The sequence below is a fragment of the Podarcis pityusensis genome (genome assembly GCF_964106645.2).
Source record: "Podarcis pityusensis genome assembly, chromosome: 1".
In the NCBI taxonomy this organism is placed as follows: domain Eukaryota; kingdom Metazoa; phylum Chordata; class Lepidosauria; order Squamata; family Lacertidae; genus Podarcis; species Podarcis pityusensis.
Window position 1 is genome coordinate 109,067,627 of NC_138028.1, and position 17,581 is coordinate 109,085,207.

Sequence of the window (17,581 nt, forward strand, 5' to 3'; positions counted from 1 at the left end):
TGATGTTTTGTTAAGAAAACCTGCCATAAAGTCTATGATGTGTGTGAAACACTGTTAGTTTTGATACGTAATTTAGATTTTAAGTAACAAATTGTAAGGCTGATTATGATCTCTCACAATTAAAAATGGTTTTTTCATTAAATTTTTGAAAATAATCACCATTCTCATACAATTTACACTTTGTATCAAAATGCCCCGTAGGTGGGGCAGAATGATAAAAACCCCTTTTTTAAAACCGAAGTCATTACATTCTTATTATCATCTAACTTTAATGGTTCTTTTGATTGCTATTATAATATTGATTAGTTATGCCATGCATCAAGCCAAAAAAAATATTATTTGATGCATTTTTGTGACATAAAATATGAGATTGAATTTTTCTGTATCAATCTGCCCCACTCCCCCTGTCAGGGAGAGGCAAACGGGAAAAGATGAAAGGACAGAAACCAGCAGTTATAGAGAGCCTAAAGAGATTATCAGCAGCCTGTCGTCTGACGTAGAGGGGGAGGAGGATGAGCCTGGAACAAGTCATTCTGTACACAGAGGAAGTCAGGGGAGGAGTTTCCGCAGACTTGCATGCTGGGTACGGAAAAGGAAGAAGAAAGATTAGAGGCGGCAACTGCGCAACAACGGGACGGACGCTAATTGAAACGCTGGAGATGTATGTTTGAACTTTGTCAAATAAATCAAATAGTTTGGAACTGGCTGGGAGCCCGGAGTCTTATCTATGCCAGCTGGACAGCATTAAGCCTCTGACACCCCCCCTATTGGTTTGGATCCAGACTTGACCTTCCAAGTCTACGGTGACTTACTTTCAAAATATGCTGCTCAGCCTTTGCCGCATTTTTCGCACCTCCGACGCCAGGTGAAGCTGTCAGCCCCAGAACCTGAGCTTGTGGAGAACACTCCTTTCCCTCTTTCCTTTGCTTCTCATTGTCCCTCTTCTCTTTTAAGTATTGGCGCATGATACCGTTATACACTGCTTCCTTCTGAGTGTGATGGCATTCATCAATGATGATCAGGGAGAACTCTGAGGGAAAACATTTATTTGTTTAATAAGGTGTCTTACCAGCCATTCACCATAAAGTCCCAGGAAGGATTACAACTTTTGTTTAGGATTAGGGCACCCATTTCCATTGGAATACACACACACACACACACAACTGGTTGCTTGCAATAAACCCAGTCCACATTGGCAGTCTGCATAGTTTGGCCCTGAGAGACATAATGCACAGTGCACAATCCTAACCATGTCTACTCAGAAGTTCTTTTGAAAAAAGTGGAGAAGTGAAGCTATAGGAAACCAGGCAAAGGGCCTTCTTGGCAGTGGTGCCCTCCCTGTGGAATGCCTTCCCATCAGATGACAAGGAGATAAATAACTACAGAACTTTTATAAGACATCTGAAGGCAGTTCTGTAGTGGGAAGTTTTTAATGTTTGACCTTTTATTATGTTTTTGTGTGTTGGAAGCCTCCCAGAGTTTTAAATAATAAAATTGTTATTGATGATAATTAAAGTATTCCATAAGCAGCATGTCCCAATTTGAGACCTAGCGGCTTCTTTTCTTCCAAAATCTAAGTGTCTGTTTTAAGCATGTTTCTAAAGGCACACAAACAAAATGTGTTTAGGGCCTCAGAACCACGAACAGGCACACAGTTATCCACAATAAATACCTTTTAACTGAACTCCCTCTTCTTCGTCCTGGTCTGCATTTTGCAATGCATTCTCAAGGATCTGAGCTGTGCAGATAATGACATCGTAATCCCTGACAACGGCAGGGAAGGAAATTTTCAGCTGAGAGGCACCGCTCAGCCCAATGACGCGATACCGATGCTTCAGGAAGGGGTGAAATTCTTTCCGGAAATGCTGCTCCACCAATGGCACCTAGGAAAAGGTTTCCAGCCAAGAGTTGGGGATACAACTAAGCCCCTACTGTAATAATGACCTTTATTTAAGCTCTTTGCGCATTTGCGAACTACACAATAGCATCCAAAGCACGCTAAGGAGTTTTGGCCAAAGGTTATGCAAGCTTACCCCACTAACACGAATCACAGAATTGTAGAGTTGGAAGGGATTCTGAAGATCATCTAGTCCATGTGTAGGCAACCTAAGGCCCGGGGGCTGGATCCGGCCCAATCGCCTTCTAAATCCAGCCCACGGACAGTCCGGGAATCAGTGTGTTTTTACATGAGTAGAATGTGTCCTTTTATTTAAAATGCATCTCTGGGTTATTTGTGGGGCATAGGAATTCGTTCATTTCCCCCAAAAAATATAGTCCGGCCCCCCACAAGGTCAGAGGGACAGTGGACCGGCCCCCGGCTGAAAAAGGTTGCTGACCCCTGATCTAGTCCAACCCCCTGCAAGGCAGGAATATGAACTGTGCTTCCTCTCAGAATGAAGGATTTCGTTATTTTGGAACCAAAATGCCTGCCATCCTACAGTTCTGTGCTTGCATGACTCACATAAGCAGATAGCATAGCGGTTCTCAAAATTGTCTCCCCACCCCGTTGGTCTGCTTGAAGTTTTGTTGGGCACCTTGGTGTACCGCTTAATATGCATTTGTTTTTGCTCTACAGATCCAAGAGCAGGCACAATTTTACAACTTTCTGGTAATGCTTTAAGGAGAGACCACATCAACATCATTCTTAAGAAAATGATTGGCCTTAAGACTAGGGCAAGGTTTCCGAAACTTGGGTCTCCAGCTGTTTTTGGACTACAACTCTCATCATCTCTGACCACTGGTCCTGTAGCTAGGGATGATGGGAGTTGTAGTCTAAAACAGCTGGAGACCCAAGATTGGGAAACCCCGGACTAGGGTCTTATTAGCCTGTTTGATAACCCAGCCCTGGTTCAAAGACAATTTCGATCTTAACTGTCAGAAAAAAGTACATCGAGCACAGGGCCAGGTACAGATATTCTCGAGGGTTTTGCAAGCTTTTTGAGGACCTCCTAACATCACAGACCACTAGTAGTTCATGGGACCCAGTTTGAGAACCTCTGGACAGCGTACCTTGTTGACAAGCACGATAACTTTTGCATGCTCTCCGGCTTCCATTCTCTTATCCAAGTGGTTTTTGGCAATGTAGACGGCTACTCGGGTCTTGCCACTGCCTGTAGGGAGGCACAGGACAATATTCTTCCCTTCCAGGGCTGGTTTGGCGACCTCCATCTGGTAGTCTCTGAGAGTCAGCTCTGGCTCTGGTGAAGCTCTTGTCTCTTCATCCTCAGCATCATCTGCAGGTAAGAGAGACCACTCCTCTATAATTTCTGCCATGCAGATTTAGGTGTAAGCCAGAGACGCCCATGTTTTTTGACCAAAGGTAACTCCTGCCTTCTCCCCACAACAGCAGAAAATGTTTGTGCAAACACCTGTCAGGCCACAATATATGGTTGACGGGCTACTAGAGTTTCCTTTGGGCATCACAGCTGGTGTCAATTCATTCTTGGGATGAACAATTTAAGGCTCCAATCCTGTACACCATAGGTGGGAACCTTTTTCAGCTCAAGGGTCATATCCCGAACAAGCCCAGCCAACCACATGAGGGTAATTTTGGGCAGGTGAGCAGGAGCAATTCAAATATTAATCATGGTTGTTCATATTTAAACATTTTAATGAAGTGGTTCTATTGTGCATTTTAATTACGGTGTCTTTTAAATTATTCTGTATTCTAATCATGTTATTCAATTCATTTTTTATGATTAGTAAACCATCTTTGCATTCAGTGGTATACAATTTAATGAGTAACAATAGTAAAAGCAACTGAATTTAGGATTGCTTGATGTTTTATGATCTCGTCAAAAGAATGTGGCCTGTTACTGACTAGAATTATATCCATATGATAATATTCAGGGGCCAGGATTGTTTTCTGTTTCACCATATAATATATTTTACTCTGGAGACCTATGGGGGAGAGGTCAAATAAACAGAGACAACTGCATTTTAAAAGACACTATATGGATTGAAAAGCACAAAAAGCCTATTGCCAAAATTTTACGATATGCTAAACCAGAGGTCGGCAACCTAAATGAGGGTCATTTAACTGGCCCATGGACCCCCGCCGCTTGCTCAGTCAGCTCCTGTGCGCTGCGCTAAACCGGCATGGAGCAGAGCAGGGACCGCCTTCTGTGACGCTGGGCAGCTTCCCATTGGCTGCAGGAAGCTCCTGCAGCCAGTGGGAAGCTGCGCACGCCTCCTCCGCACCGGAAATAGCGTTTGCGCATGTGTGTGAACACACTCTGGCCCACCGCGGCGTCTGTGGGACTGTGAACCGGCCCAAGCCGCAAAAACTTTGCCGGCCCCTGTGCTAAGTGGATGGAGCCAAAGGAAACACAGACTCAAAGGGTAGGGGAAAAATTCAAAGAGTAGCTGATGATATTTGGAAAAGATACCTTCTTTCTGATGATATCATCATTAGTGGCCAAATCATACAGAAAACGCTATAAAGTTATATTTGTAAGCAGTATAAAGGAAGTCTTGCATCTTTTTCTATGGAGAATTCTCCCAAAAGCCCAACTAAGCTAATAGAACTCAAGTGAGGCTTGGATAAGATCTGCTAATGGAAATCTCTCCAAGTGGAAGAAGAGAGCAATGGGAAATTAGCATCTAAGAAAGCATTGTACAACTACCACTCTCTGCAGAGAAAAAGCCTAGGGTGGGGACAGTGGGCGAGGCAAGCCTTAAGGCAGAGAAGAGGGTTATTTTCACCTAGTTCATTTCCCTCAAGGTCTCCTGATTCAGTCTCTGATCATTAGATACAGGGTGGAGGGGAGATAGTATTTGTTTATTGCATTTATATGCCACCTTTTTCTCAAAGGAGCTCAAGTCGGCATACATGGCTGTCAGGGAACTGCCATCGGCTCAGAGGCGTGAAACAGAAGGGCAGTTGGGTTACGGGGAGTCTCCAAAAATCTTGCGAAGCAGTTCCTCTTCTGGGGAGGAGGAAAGCCCCACCTCCAGTAGAGAAGAGGTGCAAGGACCAGAGGATGCTGGTGGGAGCCTTAACACCGCTCCTGAGCAAGGGAAGCACGCCCTTGCCATCGCCCATCCTGCACAGTAGTCTGAGACGCAGAGAGGGGCGGAAACGGTTGGGGGTAACGAAACTTTTATGTTGGGGGAGGTACAAAAAAAGACCACTCCCGGATTCTGCTAGCGACTGAACCAGACGTGAGCTTTGGGACTCTTCACTGTAATTAGTTTTGCACCAAAATAAAGCCTGTGAACCACAGGTCGGAGTCCTGCCTGGTTACTCTCGAGCAACCGCAACAGCACCTGACAATGGCTATTCACCTCCCCATTTTATCCGCACAACAACCCTGTGAGGTTGGTTAGGTTGAGAGCAAGTGACTGGTCACCCAGGGACCTTCATGACCGTGTGGGGATTTGAAGTCTGGCCTCCCGGGTCTTATTTCCAACTTTCTAACCATAAGGACCTAAGATGGGCCCATGGCCCATCTAGTCTAGCATCCTGGGAGGAAGGGAGGGATATTAATTTATCAAATAAATTGGGTGGGCCCAATACAAACAGAACTACTAAGTATTAATAACATTAATTCGTCCAAGAAACTGAAGGATCCTAAGAGCTGTGCTGAATTACAAAGAATTGCAAATTGCCCTTCCTTAAATTGATATTTGCATCCTGTCTGTCTCCAAGGCTTTGGATGTCGCACACAAATATTTACAATTTTACGTCTTGAGTTGGGAGGGAAGAACACGCGCACCCTGCTGCCCAAATTACAGCTTTCCTCCAAGCCTGCTATAAACATCCTCTAGGTTACGAGCGCCTTTCGAATGCAACCCACAGGGCAGCTGGCACTTGCGATGGGCTCCTTACTGGGAAGAGCAAACAAGCTGCCATCAGCTACTGGGCTTTGGGCCAATGGCTGGGTGCTGCCCTTCCCTTTTGGTACAAAACAATGCTAAGACGAAGATGGTCGTCTGGTCTCGGACCTCTTGTTTCTTGCACAACAGGGGAAGGAGGGAAAATCCTCCATTCCATCAAGCAGCAAATCTTGGGGCAGGAAGGAGAGACAGAATCCACACTCTCTTTCTCTCTGATCCTCAAGCAGTTCTGATCTCACGTATTCATTTTGATAGATCTTGCTCACAACGCTAGACAGACGAATGCCACGGTTTCTACCTCGACAGCCTACAATGATTTGGCTTAAATGCTCACTCATCCAGCCTTTGTCGGCATAATTTAGACAGTAAAGTCATAAAAGAGAAAGGAAAAAGGGGGGAGATCCATAAAACATTGGTATTCCAGACATATTAGACGCATAAAACATATAAAAGACTCAATGGTCACCATTAAATAAAATTAAGTAGTTTTAAATCTAGGCTAAATATCCTGAAACAGTCGATTCAAGAATATCATCCCTCAACAGATAGTGTAAATGTTTCGCATTTTAAATAGAGTTCCGTGGAGAAAGTCAGACCTGAATCACCGTTGGCGAGGCTGCACTGCGCGACACTCTCGCTCACATCATTGATGCTTGCATCCAGCAAACTGACGTCAGAATCTGGCAGACACAATTCAGAAATGGTGTAAATATTTTGTGATATGCAGTTACTTCTATCATAGGTTAATGTGCTTCGCATTTTGATAGACCAGAATGTCTCCCTCTAACCTCATTTTCAGCAAAGCACACAGCTCAGGCTATCTTAGATGCTTCAGCTGAAGCAAACCCGAACCTTTCCATGTGCTCAAAATGCTTATATTGTCCTAGCCTGATTAGATTTACCAGCTCTGAAATTCTTGCTTAATACTTGGGACACAACCTTGAATGCCATATCTAGAATTAAACACAGGTCACAATGCGACCTGATCAGACTACATAAGCCATTAATGCAAGAAAATATTTGCCTAAGACTGCAATCCTAAGCACATTTTACTAGGGGGTAAGCATTATTTGCCACTGCAGGGCTTGCATCTGAGTAAACATGCATCAAATTGTGCAGTAAAGCAACCACACTTTCCTAACAACAAATTGCTAAGGGTGCCACCTACTGGTCAATGATGCGCTTACAAAAAGAGTGCAAGAGAGCAAGTCTGAAAACAAATGTCGCCATCCTGATAGGTTTTGACTCCTGAACCAGACAGAGCATAGTTGCCATAAAGATGGAGTGAAAACCTGGGCATGCTAAGCTGAGATCTATTAATTCTCTCCTGTGTTGCAGTGTGGGTGGACCCACTGGGGGGGGGGGAGATTAAGGAGTCTGGACATGAGCAAAAAGCACCACAATTTTTTAAGGACAGATGGGGAACCTTTTGCAGCTTGAGGACCACAATTCCACCCAATATGTTTTAATGTGCTTTGGGAGCTCCACTACAGGGCAGCTCCCATGCTGCAACCAAGTACCATATTTTTCACTCTATAAGACGCACTTTTCCCCTCCTAAAAAGTAAGGGGAAATGTTTGTGCATCTTATGGAGCGAATGCAGGCTCCATGGCTTCAGTGACTATCCCTGAAGCCAGGAGAGCAAGAGGGATTGGTGCGCACCGACCCCTCTTGCTCTCCTGGCTTCGCTTCGCTGGAGAGGTGCTGCACAGCTTTCCCTCTCTGCGCAACGCCCCTTCAGCGAAGTGGGAGGAGAAATGGAAGGGGCTCCATTTCTCCTCCCGCTTCGCTGAAGAGGCGCTGCGCAGAGAGGGAGGCAATTTCCCCCCCCCCCTTGTTCTCCTCCTCTAAAACTAGGTGCGTCTTATGGTCGGGTGCGTCTTGTAGAGCGAAAAATAGGGTAAATAAATAAACTTTGTTTAAAAAAGCCGAGCTGACAGGTTACCTGAAACTGCAGAACTCCCTCCACACGATTCTTCTGAGGCATTCTCCTCACGGGTGAAGCTGCTCCCCAACTCAGCACCCTGCTTTGGGTTCTCAGGTACCTGAGGTTCCTCAGTGCCCATAGTCTCACCTGCAGGCATCCCGTTGACTATTTGCTCTGTTCACACGAAACAAAATGTTATTTAGCAACATCGGAGATCAGCCCCCATACGCAGGCGAGCAAAACAGACAACGTGGGGACACAACAAGGCAGGGAGATAAACCATAAGGTAGACCAATGTCATGTTTTAAACTCAAATTTGAAGCAAGGTATTGGAAGAGCTGTGCCCAGATCTTCTATCATTTTCCCTAAGGTGAATTCCGACCAAGGTGCTGTAGGAGGGAGAGTAGGCATGTTTGTTTGCTTTTTTAATGTATTTAATGAGTTTTATTAAGCACTAGTTGGAAGTGCCTGGTGCTGCCCGGCATTTTTAGAAACCAATACATACTGTGATGTTTAAATGGATGGTGTAATTTTTGAGTTTGGATCTGTCATGCCAAAAATCAGGTAAAGTCATGTCTTGGTCTACCATCTTGGGCAGTTGTTCCCAGGATTCCACGACTGCTTCAACTTGTATAAGCGTGCTTTATATTGTTGCTTTCAGCATGTTCCTGTGCACATCTCCTCAGAAGTAAGTTTCGCTGAGTTCAACAGTTTTTAACATGTGATGTGTACGTACATTCGGACTGCAGCTTTCATGTCAAAATTTACACATATGCAGTTCCCAGCATGTGCTTATTCACACCTTCTGTCCCGCTCTTTCCAGGCAGAAGTCAACACTTTAAAGCTCTGTGTCCAAATGCTCTCCTTTTTTGCGCGATAACTTTCCACGCAAAAGCCTGCTCTTTGGCGCTCAATCAGAGCAAGTGCCAATTTGAGTTTTCTGTGGATTCCCATTTGCTCCAATTCAGCTTTAAAGAGTGGGTTTTCACAGGGAAAACTCCGGAACAAAAAGAGAGAGAAAGAAATGGGGGCTTGGACACAGAGCTTTCAAGTGCAGACCGAGTCTGGAAAGTGCAAGAGAAAGGTTAAGTGTGGGCAAGCCCTATGTTTCTGTTTCCCCAGAGAACTGCAGACCCTTCATGTACAAAGCGAAGGCTAAGAACTATACCTATTCAAAACTATAAGATCATTTTTCTTACCCTCTTTATGTCCACTTAGGATATCTGCGGCATCTTCATGCCCAGAGTCACGCAGGGCCTGCAGAAACGGTGACAGCCACTCTTTCTTCTGCACTACTCTGCTCAGCAGCACCCTCACTGCTGCTGCATTCCCTGTTGCTCCATTTTCGGCTCTGATCTGGGTTAAAAGAAAAGGGAGGGAAGGAATACTCACACTGGTACTTCTGTAAGATGTATCATAGTACAGTTATACCTTGGTTGTTGGCGTTAATCCGTTCCGGAAGTGCATTCAACTCCTGAAACCATTCGCAAACCAAGGTGCAGCTTCCAGTTGGCTGCAGGAGCTTCCTGCACTCAAGCTAAAGCCGCATTGGACGTTCAGCTTCCGAAAAATATTCGCGTTTGGGAGCCAAAACGTCCGAGTACCAAGGTGTTCAAGAACCAAGGTACGACTGTACCTATAAAACAGGTTCCTTTATTGCCCTGCAGAGAAAATACTGGATTAAAAGTATTTCCATGGGAAGCTGGGTGTGTGCAAACCAGCCTTCCATAGTTTGGTCCTATGTACTACGGTTCCCATCAACTCTGGCAAGAATGGCCGCGGTGCCTGGGGCTGGTGGGAGTTGCAGTCCATATGATATGGAGGACCCCAGGCTGGTATAACCATTAGTGAGAAAGGGGCTCATGTCCTGTGTTTTCAAAAGTGCAATTTCCGTGGGCAGCAGTACAACCTGGACCAGTAACGATGCATTTCATGTTCACAGCTTCTTCTGGGAAAGGAACTTGTCACACCCATTATTCAAGCTACCTGTGAGAAATGGAGTGTTTCTAAGTGTGAATCAAAATGTAAAACTATTCCAGGACTACGATAGGGACAGAATGTTCAGTGCAGGTGGGGAAGAATCCTTCCAGGTAGAAAAATAACTTGTCAGGAGACAGACTGCCCTGAATATTTGTCTGCAGAATGCCTATTTCCCAAATAGAGTTGTACCTTGGCTCTTGAACACCTTGAGAGTCAAATGTTTTGGCTCCTGAACACCGCTAACCGGGAAGTGACCGTTCCGGTTAGCAAACATTCTTTGGAACCTGAACATCCGACACGGCTTCCGTGGCTTCCGATTAGCTGCAGGAACTTCCTGCAGCCAATCAGAAGCCGCGCTTTGGTTTCTGAAAGTTTTGGAAGTCAAATGGACTTCCAGAACAAATTCCGTTTGACTTCCAAGGTACGACTGTATGGAAAAACAACACAGCAACGCTAGGTAGCAATAAAACCTGCAATTCCACCCTGCCGCCACCAGCTTCAAGTGGTGCAGTCCAAGGAAAGCCTTTAGCCAGTCGATTCCACAGAATGGTTTGTTTGTTTGTTAGTTAGTTTATTAATTATACAGCCCTTCAACCTGTAAATCTCAGGGTGGTTCACAACATAAAAATTCAAGATGAAAGCACAAAACGCACAATAAAAGCAAGTACAAAAAAACCACCACCACGAACGAATAAATCCCCCTTGACAATGAATGTTTAAAGTGACATGGGTGGCACTGTGGGTTAAACCACAGAGCCTAGGATTTGCCGATCAGAAGCTCGGCAGCTCGAATCCCCTCGATGGGGTGAGCTCCCGTTGCTTGGTCCCTGCTCCTGCCAACCTAGCAGTTCGAAAGCACGTCAAAGTGCAAGTAGATAAATAGGTACCACTCTGGTGGGAAGGTAAACGGCGTTTCCGTGCCCTGCTCTGGTTCGCCAGAAGTGGCTTAGTCATGCCAGCTCCCACATGTACGCCAGCTCCCTCGGCCAATAAAGCAAGATGAGCACCGCAACCCCAGAGTCGGCCACGACTGGACCTAATGGTCAGGGGTCCCTTTACCTTTAACCTGACCTTAATGTGGGGATGGGCCCTCTAACCTTACCCTAAACATGTGAATGGATGAGAGAGCGAGCTCAGTTGGTATAGAACGTGAGACTCTTGATCTCAGGGTTCAAGCCCCACTTTGGGCAAAAGATTCCTGCACTTCAGGGGGTTAGACTAGACCCCCATGGTTCCTTCCAGCTCTGCAATTCTGTGATCCTATGATATATACCCAAATACCTCTCTCTCTCTCTCTTGAGTGGGAGGGGGGTTGGATCACGGACGAATTGTTTCAGGCAGCGTTACCTACCCGCTCCACGTCCTCGAAAGTAAGAAGCTGGCACTTATCGGCTACCTGCGTGGCTCTCAGCTTCTCCACGAGAGTCCTGGAGAACAAGTTCACCAGGAACTTGCCCGTGTCGTCCATGGCCTCGAGGGAAGGCGAGGGCAGCTCGCTCATGCTGGGGTCCACGTAGTCGGCGGCGCTGAAGCCGTCCCTCGACAGCGCCTCGAAGAATTCCTGGCACAGGCCCGGCGGGCGACGGTCCTTCTCCAGGGCGCACAGGAGCTGCTCGGCCGCTTCCACGTCCCCGCGGCGCTCAGCCACGGCTCGGATGACGTCCTTCTCCTCGTGGGGCAAAGAGGGCATCTGGTCCAGCACGGGGGCCACGCGCATGTTGCTCTTGATCCGCCCTCTGAAGCAGCAGATCAGGTACAGGATGGCCTCGTCGCGGGAGGGGGCCGCCGCTTCCATTCTGCCGTCCAGGGTCTCTTCACTCGGCCAGGAGGACCGCCCCGTCTACACGTGGGGAAGGGCGATCGTGGCTGTTGCTCAAAAAGACAAAGCTAAAGCCAAGCAATCTCTCTCGTTGCTCTTGGAAGTTTTGTCTTTTCCTGGAGGCAGGAGCAATACTCCGTTCTTACCGATTGCTTCGTTTGCCACTGGGCTAGGCGACTCCGCCGGCCGCTCCTTATAGGACATGGCACTTTCGGTTTCTATTCTCGCCTGGTGCTCGGTTTCCAAACGCTGGTCGGCTTTTTCCTGCAGGCGAGTTTCGCTTTCCCGTGCTTTGCTCGCAGCACAAAGGACGCAACCACGGCGATCCGCCGTCCCAATCAACCCACGCAATCCTTCGCAAGGAATGGGGGGGGGGGGGGACCTGTGTCTGTCTCCAGGGGTGGTTGTACCCCCATGCCCCGCTCTCAGCTAGGATGGCCAATACCGAGGCATGACTGGAGTGCAAAATGTCCAGGATCGCAGGTTCCAGTCCCTGCTGCATCCAGTTTGGCTCAAGGGTCACTTCCAGGGGGTTTGTTTATTGAGCGTTCATTCAGATTTGTTTACTGGCAGGTTACGCAATAGGGGTTTCTTGACTGTCTCTATTTTCTGGCGAGATTCAATCACATGCCTGTGTAAAGTAAAGCTGTTTTGAAGCACTTGGATATGGCTGGATGGTTACGTGGGAGCCGGTTGAAGTTAAATCCTTCGAAGACAGGTCCTTTGGCTGGGTCGGGCGATATGGGATTGGGGGGGCAACTCCCATCTCTTGTGGGGGTGCAATTAGTGCCAGCACCATCCGTTAAGAGTTTGGGTGTAATCTTTGACACCTCCCTTTCCATGGAGGCGCAGATTGCAGCTATAACAAAGGCGGCATTTTTTCATCTCCTCCAAGTTGGCTCCTTACCTCTCTTGCCCTGACCTAGCCACTGTGATCCACACGACGGTCACCTCCAGACTGGATTAATGTTACTCGCTCTACGTGGGGCTGCCCTTGAGACTGACCCAGAAACTCCAGCGGGTGCAGAATGCTGCAGCGAGACTCCTTACGGGGTCCTCGCTGCAAGATCACATTCACCTGGTGTTATACCAGCTGCACTGGCTCCTGGTGGAGTACAGGATTAGGTTTAAGGTGCTGGTTTTAACCTTTTAAGCCCTAGGACCCTCGTACCTGCAGGACCGCCTCTCCTGGTATGTCCCACAGAGGAACTTATGGTCTTCAAACAAAAACATCTTGGAGGTCCCGGGCCACAGAGAAGTTAGGCTGGCCTCAACCAGAGCCAGGGCTTTTTCGGCTGTGGCTCCAATCTGGTGGAGCGCTCTGTCACAAGAGACTAGGGCCCTGCGGGACTTGACATCTTTCCGCAGGGCCTGCAAGATGAAGCTGTTCCACCAGGCCTTTGGCCAGGGCACAGCCTGACCCCTTCCTTTGGCAATCCTCACAGAACTCTAGCTCAATGGTTGCCATTAATCTGATTTGAATTAATTTTATAATGAAATGATTTTAGAATGTTGTATTATTTTACTGTTGTTAGCCGCTCTGAGCCTGGCTTTGGCTGGGGAGGGCGGGATAGAAATAAAATTATTATTATTATTATTGTTGTTGTTGTTGTTGTTGTTATTATTATTATTATTGCAGAACAATTCCATTTACACACACGCCAAAAAAGAGAGGATTTTTTGCAGGAATGTTCAGGGAAAATGCACTCAGGGAAGACTTGCCTGACACACTGACTGTTTAACCTCCCTGCAAACAAATCAAAATGGATGCTTTTTAGCGTGGCAGGTCCACACACACAAATTATCCATTTAAAAAATCACAAATGTTGCTTAGTTTCTAGAAACTCCCAGGCACACTCTACCAATGCTCAGTAAGTGGGCTGTCTGGAAATTTCAGTGTAATGTTAAGCAATTGTCAAACCACACTTTCCAACACATTTTTCCATAACTTTTCTTAACACCCAGAGTCTCTCTCTCTCTCTCTCTCTCTCTCTCTCTCTCTCTCCCCTCCCCTCCCCGTTTTGAAAAGTGGGTTTGTGGTGCCAGGAAGGGTGCTGAATGTACTTCAGTTGTACAACATAAATTTGCTGGTATGTGACTAAATCCCACCCACAAAATAGCAAAGGTTGAAATCTTTGTGGTGTTTTCAGCCAAAATGGCACGAGTCGTGTGCACACTTGGAAGTGAATCCTGTTGAATGAAGTGAGACTGCTTTGGAATAAACATGCTTAGAATCTGCTTGTAAGAGTGCTTTTACAAAATAAAGTAAAAATAAATAAATCCCTGTCTCTAATTCAAGTGTGTGAACTTGAGCTAGTGCTGAAGGGGATTTTATCAAAGCAGCCTTCTTTAGGTTTCTGATTCACAGTAAGAAGGGAAGTATCGTTTCTAAGAAAACAAAAATACAAGTGACTGGCAATCTCCATGATAATAAGTGCATCTGGCATTTCACATTTTTATGTTCCCTCTTTATGGATTTTAAAACGAAAGTGGTAAATGGCTAGCAGGTATTGAAAGCAAAATCAGAAGGTGTGGCCTATCACTTGACTTGCTGCTTATGCTCCCACAACTGGAAGCACTCCAGACAATCAAGTGCAGAATCCTAGAGATTGAATTCCAATCCCTTTGCAGTGCAGCCAAAAAAACCTGTTCCCCATTGGGGTTTGGAACTCCACCCTCATTTGGCCAGGACATTCCATATTTACACCAGCTTTACAATCCCCATCCATACAGAGCTCTTGCCCTCGCAAGATTTAACGTCTTGCCAACTGCAGTTTTGCAAGGTAGATTATTGAAAATCCCATACTCTGAAAGATGCTGCCCTTGTGGTACAAACAGGTCAAATCCATCACACGTTTTATTTTATTGCCCATTTTATGCAAAAATATAAGTATTTGGCTCCTTTATTGAAGCAGGGGATTTATCGCACTGACTCTCCCAGGGTGTCTTATCTGCTGAACAATTGTAGTAATGACGTTGTGGAGAACATGGCAGGATTTTTAAATGACACTATGAAATTACATCAACATGGGTCCTAAGAGCCATTTTCGTCCCTCACAGTGTATCTAAAGTATCTCCTACCATGTTTCGTGCTGTGTTCTGATCCATGTATACGATGCACTTTTTCTATGCCAATAAAGGAGATTGATTGATTGAAATTAAGGAGGAAATGCCAATAGAGAGATTCTGAAATGGAACCAAACAGACATGATGAAAGCAGTGCCAATAACATTTCTATGCTTTATTTCTAGCTATTGCATCATGTTTGCATACATACCATATAAAATAAAAGGTCATCAACAATGCAGCTATCATGTTTGACTGGTTTCCTTTCATAATGTGAAGTGAAAGTTGCCTAATATTTCCTAATATGAAATGTTTACATAATGCGGTGACCATGGCCTGCTCTGAAAGGCATATTTGAGAAGAGCAAATAAACCACCTTGGTGCTCTACATTGAAAGAGGTACAATCTAGAACACTTACTATCTTTGGCCCTTAGTACCTGAAGGACTTGCTAATTTCTAAAGCTCAGCCTCCTATTGCTGACATCTTCTGATGGGGCCCTGGGTCCCACATGGTCCTTGGCATTCAGTTAGCCTTTTACCAGGGACTGAGCCTTGATGTGGCAGTCCCTGGTCTGTGGAACTGCTTACCAATAGAGGTTTGGCAGAAGTCCTACCTGATTGTTTTCTTAAATTTGTCAAAAACTGTTATTCGGACAGGCCTTTTCAAACCTGAGATTCTTTGCTCAGTTGGCCTTACCGATGTGTCTGACATTCTTATTGTTTTTATTGCAGTATTGGGTTTTCTGGTTGCATACCACCTTGTGATATTTAATATGAAAGTGAGATTTATAAGTACTTCAATAAAGCTACCCCATTAAAAAAAAGAGAGACAAAAAGATCTGGTGGCATTTGATCTTTGTGTGAAGTGAACAGGATGCTTCTACATTGCTGTGGACTCAGTGCTGCTCATGGATGTAAAATTGCACAGCTTCTACACAATGTTGCCCTCATCAAAATTATTTTTCCATTTAATCCAGGTTTACCATTTCTATGGAGAATCAAGTAAGTAGGATAAAAAAAGTTTTATTGTTAGTTTTTAATCTGTTCTTATAATATTGCTTTTATTATTATTAATCTATTGTGTTCTTATAATACTTATTTTAAATTGTTATAATATTATTTTTATTATTAATTAAAATTTAATAATAATAATAATAATAATAATAATAATAATTTTATTTGTACCCTGCCCATCTGACTGGGTTGCCCAACAAATGTAAAAGTCAAACGTCAAACATTAAAAACTTCCCTAAAGTTTTATTGGCTTTACATTGTATTTTTGTATACAGCTTATATATTTCAAAATACTAAGCAGTTTAGAAATGCTTTAAGATAAAAAAGTAAGATAATGGAACACCCATAAAATGGAATTTGGAACAGGGCCTCATCAAGAAATCTTAAGTGTCACAAGGGGCCTGCTTCTTAGAGAGTCCAATGGCTGCCCCAACTATCATAGTATATTTCATAGCCATTCAAACTCCTACTGCATCAACAGATTAGACTATCAGCAACATACCACCTGTTAGGTCTCCACCACCGCTGGCAATAGCTGAGGCTGGCAATGGTTAAGGCTGACAGTGACATCATCTTGGCCGCAAGAGATGATGCTACAATACTTCCACTGATAAATACCATTTTTGTGAGCACTACTGGAGCACCAAAGCACACAGAGATTCCTGCCAGCTTTCTTTCCCATGCTGACCAGTCATCTGTGAGCCTGCTTGCCTTGGTTTGGGATCTGCTGCTTCTTTCCTTGTCACGAATACCCAGGGGCGAGGCATTGTAAGTTTGTAACAAACTGCATTTCATAGGAGGGGGGGGGTAGATTTAGACACATGGATATTGTCCGCAAGATAACTTCACACACACACACACACACACACACACGCACACAAACACAACTTTACTACTATCTGCCTGCATCTTGAAGAAATATGGCCTGTGATGTATTACTGTGGTGACATGGTATTTTGCCCATAAAGAGAATAGTTCTTAAATCTTTTTTTAAAGAGCTATAGCAAGCCATTAGCTACTCAGTCCCCCCACGTGAAATGTGGAAACCACAATTTGCTAATTAAATACATTTTGATCATACAGGTTTTAGCAAACTCATTTGCATTGCCCCAAGTTTGCATGTGACACACAGACGCAAATAGTTTGAAGCAAAAAACAGGTTTTTTTACACTTAATTGCCACACTGTATCTTTTGTGTATTTTATGCCTGTTTGGACTTACTGTTTAGTTGTTTATTTACAAAATTTCCATGCTGCCTTCAACAAAAAGCCATCCGGGTAGTTTACAGAATTATAAAATAGAGTCTCTTAACTTTTTTTCAGGGCCTGGGAGCACATTTGGAAATCTGAGAAACTGGGGTGGGGGGACGGGCACCATAAAATACCTATTATTTCACACACAGAAAAAATGAATGATGCTCAGAAACACTCCCTGCCTCCCTCCCCCCAAAAATATCACACCTGGAAACAAACAATACACAGGCAAAAATAGACATTCATCTAAAAAAGAAAAGAAAATACTTGCAAATCATACCCAGAAAGACAACAACAAAGCATAAAAAAATAAGTAAAAAAACCATATTGGAAAATTCCCTTGATGCTCCCTATCCCCCCCGCCCCTCAGCAAACTCTCTTTTCGGATTTTAATGGCGAAGACCCAGAAGTGCTCTATCTAGGCAACGGGATGCATTACTCCCTAACTTTTTTTGTCTCTGTGGCCCGTCTAGCGGCCTCCAAGGCGGAAGAGTTTCATATGCCTGTCAGAGTGGTGCAAAACAATGGCCTGATCTTCACCCCGCCCCTCTACTTCCGGTTCAGACGTCACGGACGCCGTCTTTCTTCGAACCTGCCTTCCCTCACGCAGACACCCGAACTCCGCGGCCCATTTCACTCTTCCGCCCTTCCTCCTCAGCTCGGAGGCCTATCGCGAGCGGAGG

At 45.1% G+C, this 17,581-nt stretch overlaps 1 protein-coding gene across 2 annotated transcripts in view; it reads right to left on the reverse strand.

Annotated features, from left to right (window-relative positions):
• The window catches only part of IFIH1 (interferon induced with helicase C domain 1), a 30,220-nt gene extending 12,777 nt beyond the window's left edge, over positions 1–17,443 (reverse strand). Inside the window, exons 1-8 of one of the 2 annotated variants that reach the window (XM_081006342.1) lie at positions 16,264–17,443; positions 14,646–14,750; positions 8,965–9,121; positions 7,784–7,939; positions 6,435–6,518; positions 3,010–3,233; positions 1,673–1,883; positions 813–1,030 (exon numbers count right to left, since the gene is read on the reverse strand). In XM_081006342.1, coding sequence (XP_080862468.1) covers positions 813–1,030; positions 1,673–1,883; positions 3,010–3,233; positions 6,435–6,518; positions 7,784–7,939; positions 8,965–9,121; positions 14,646–14,672 — 1,077 coding nt within the window. In that variant the 5' untranslated portion in view covers positions 14,673–14,750; positions 16,264–17,443. Of the gene's footprint in view, positions 1–812; positions 1,031–1,672; positions 1,884–3,009; positions 3,234–6,434; positions 6,519–7,783; positions 7,940–8,964; positions 9,122–11,096; positions 11,853–14,645; positions 14,751–16,263 lie in introns of those variants that run through there. The other variant, XM_081006341.1, reaches the window with a different exon arrangement.
• Positions 17,444–17,581: the final 138 nt, after the last annotated feature.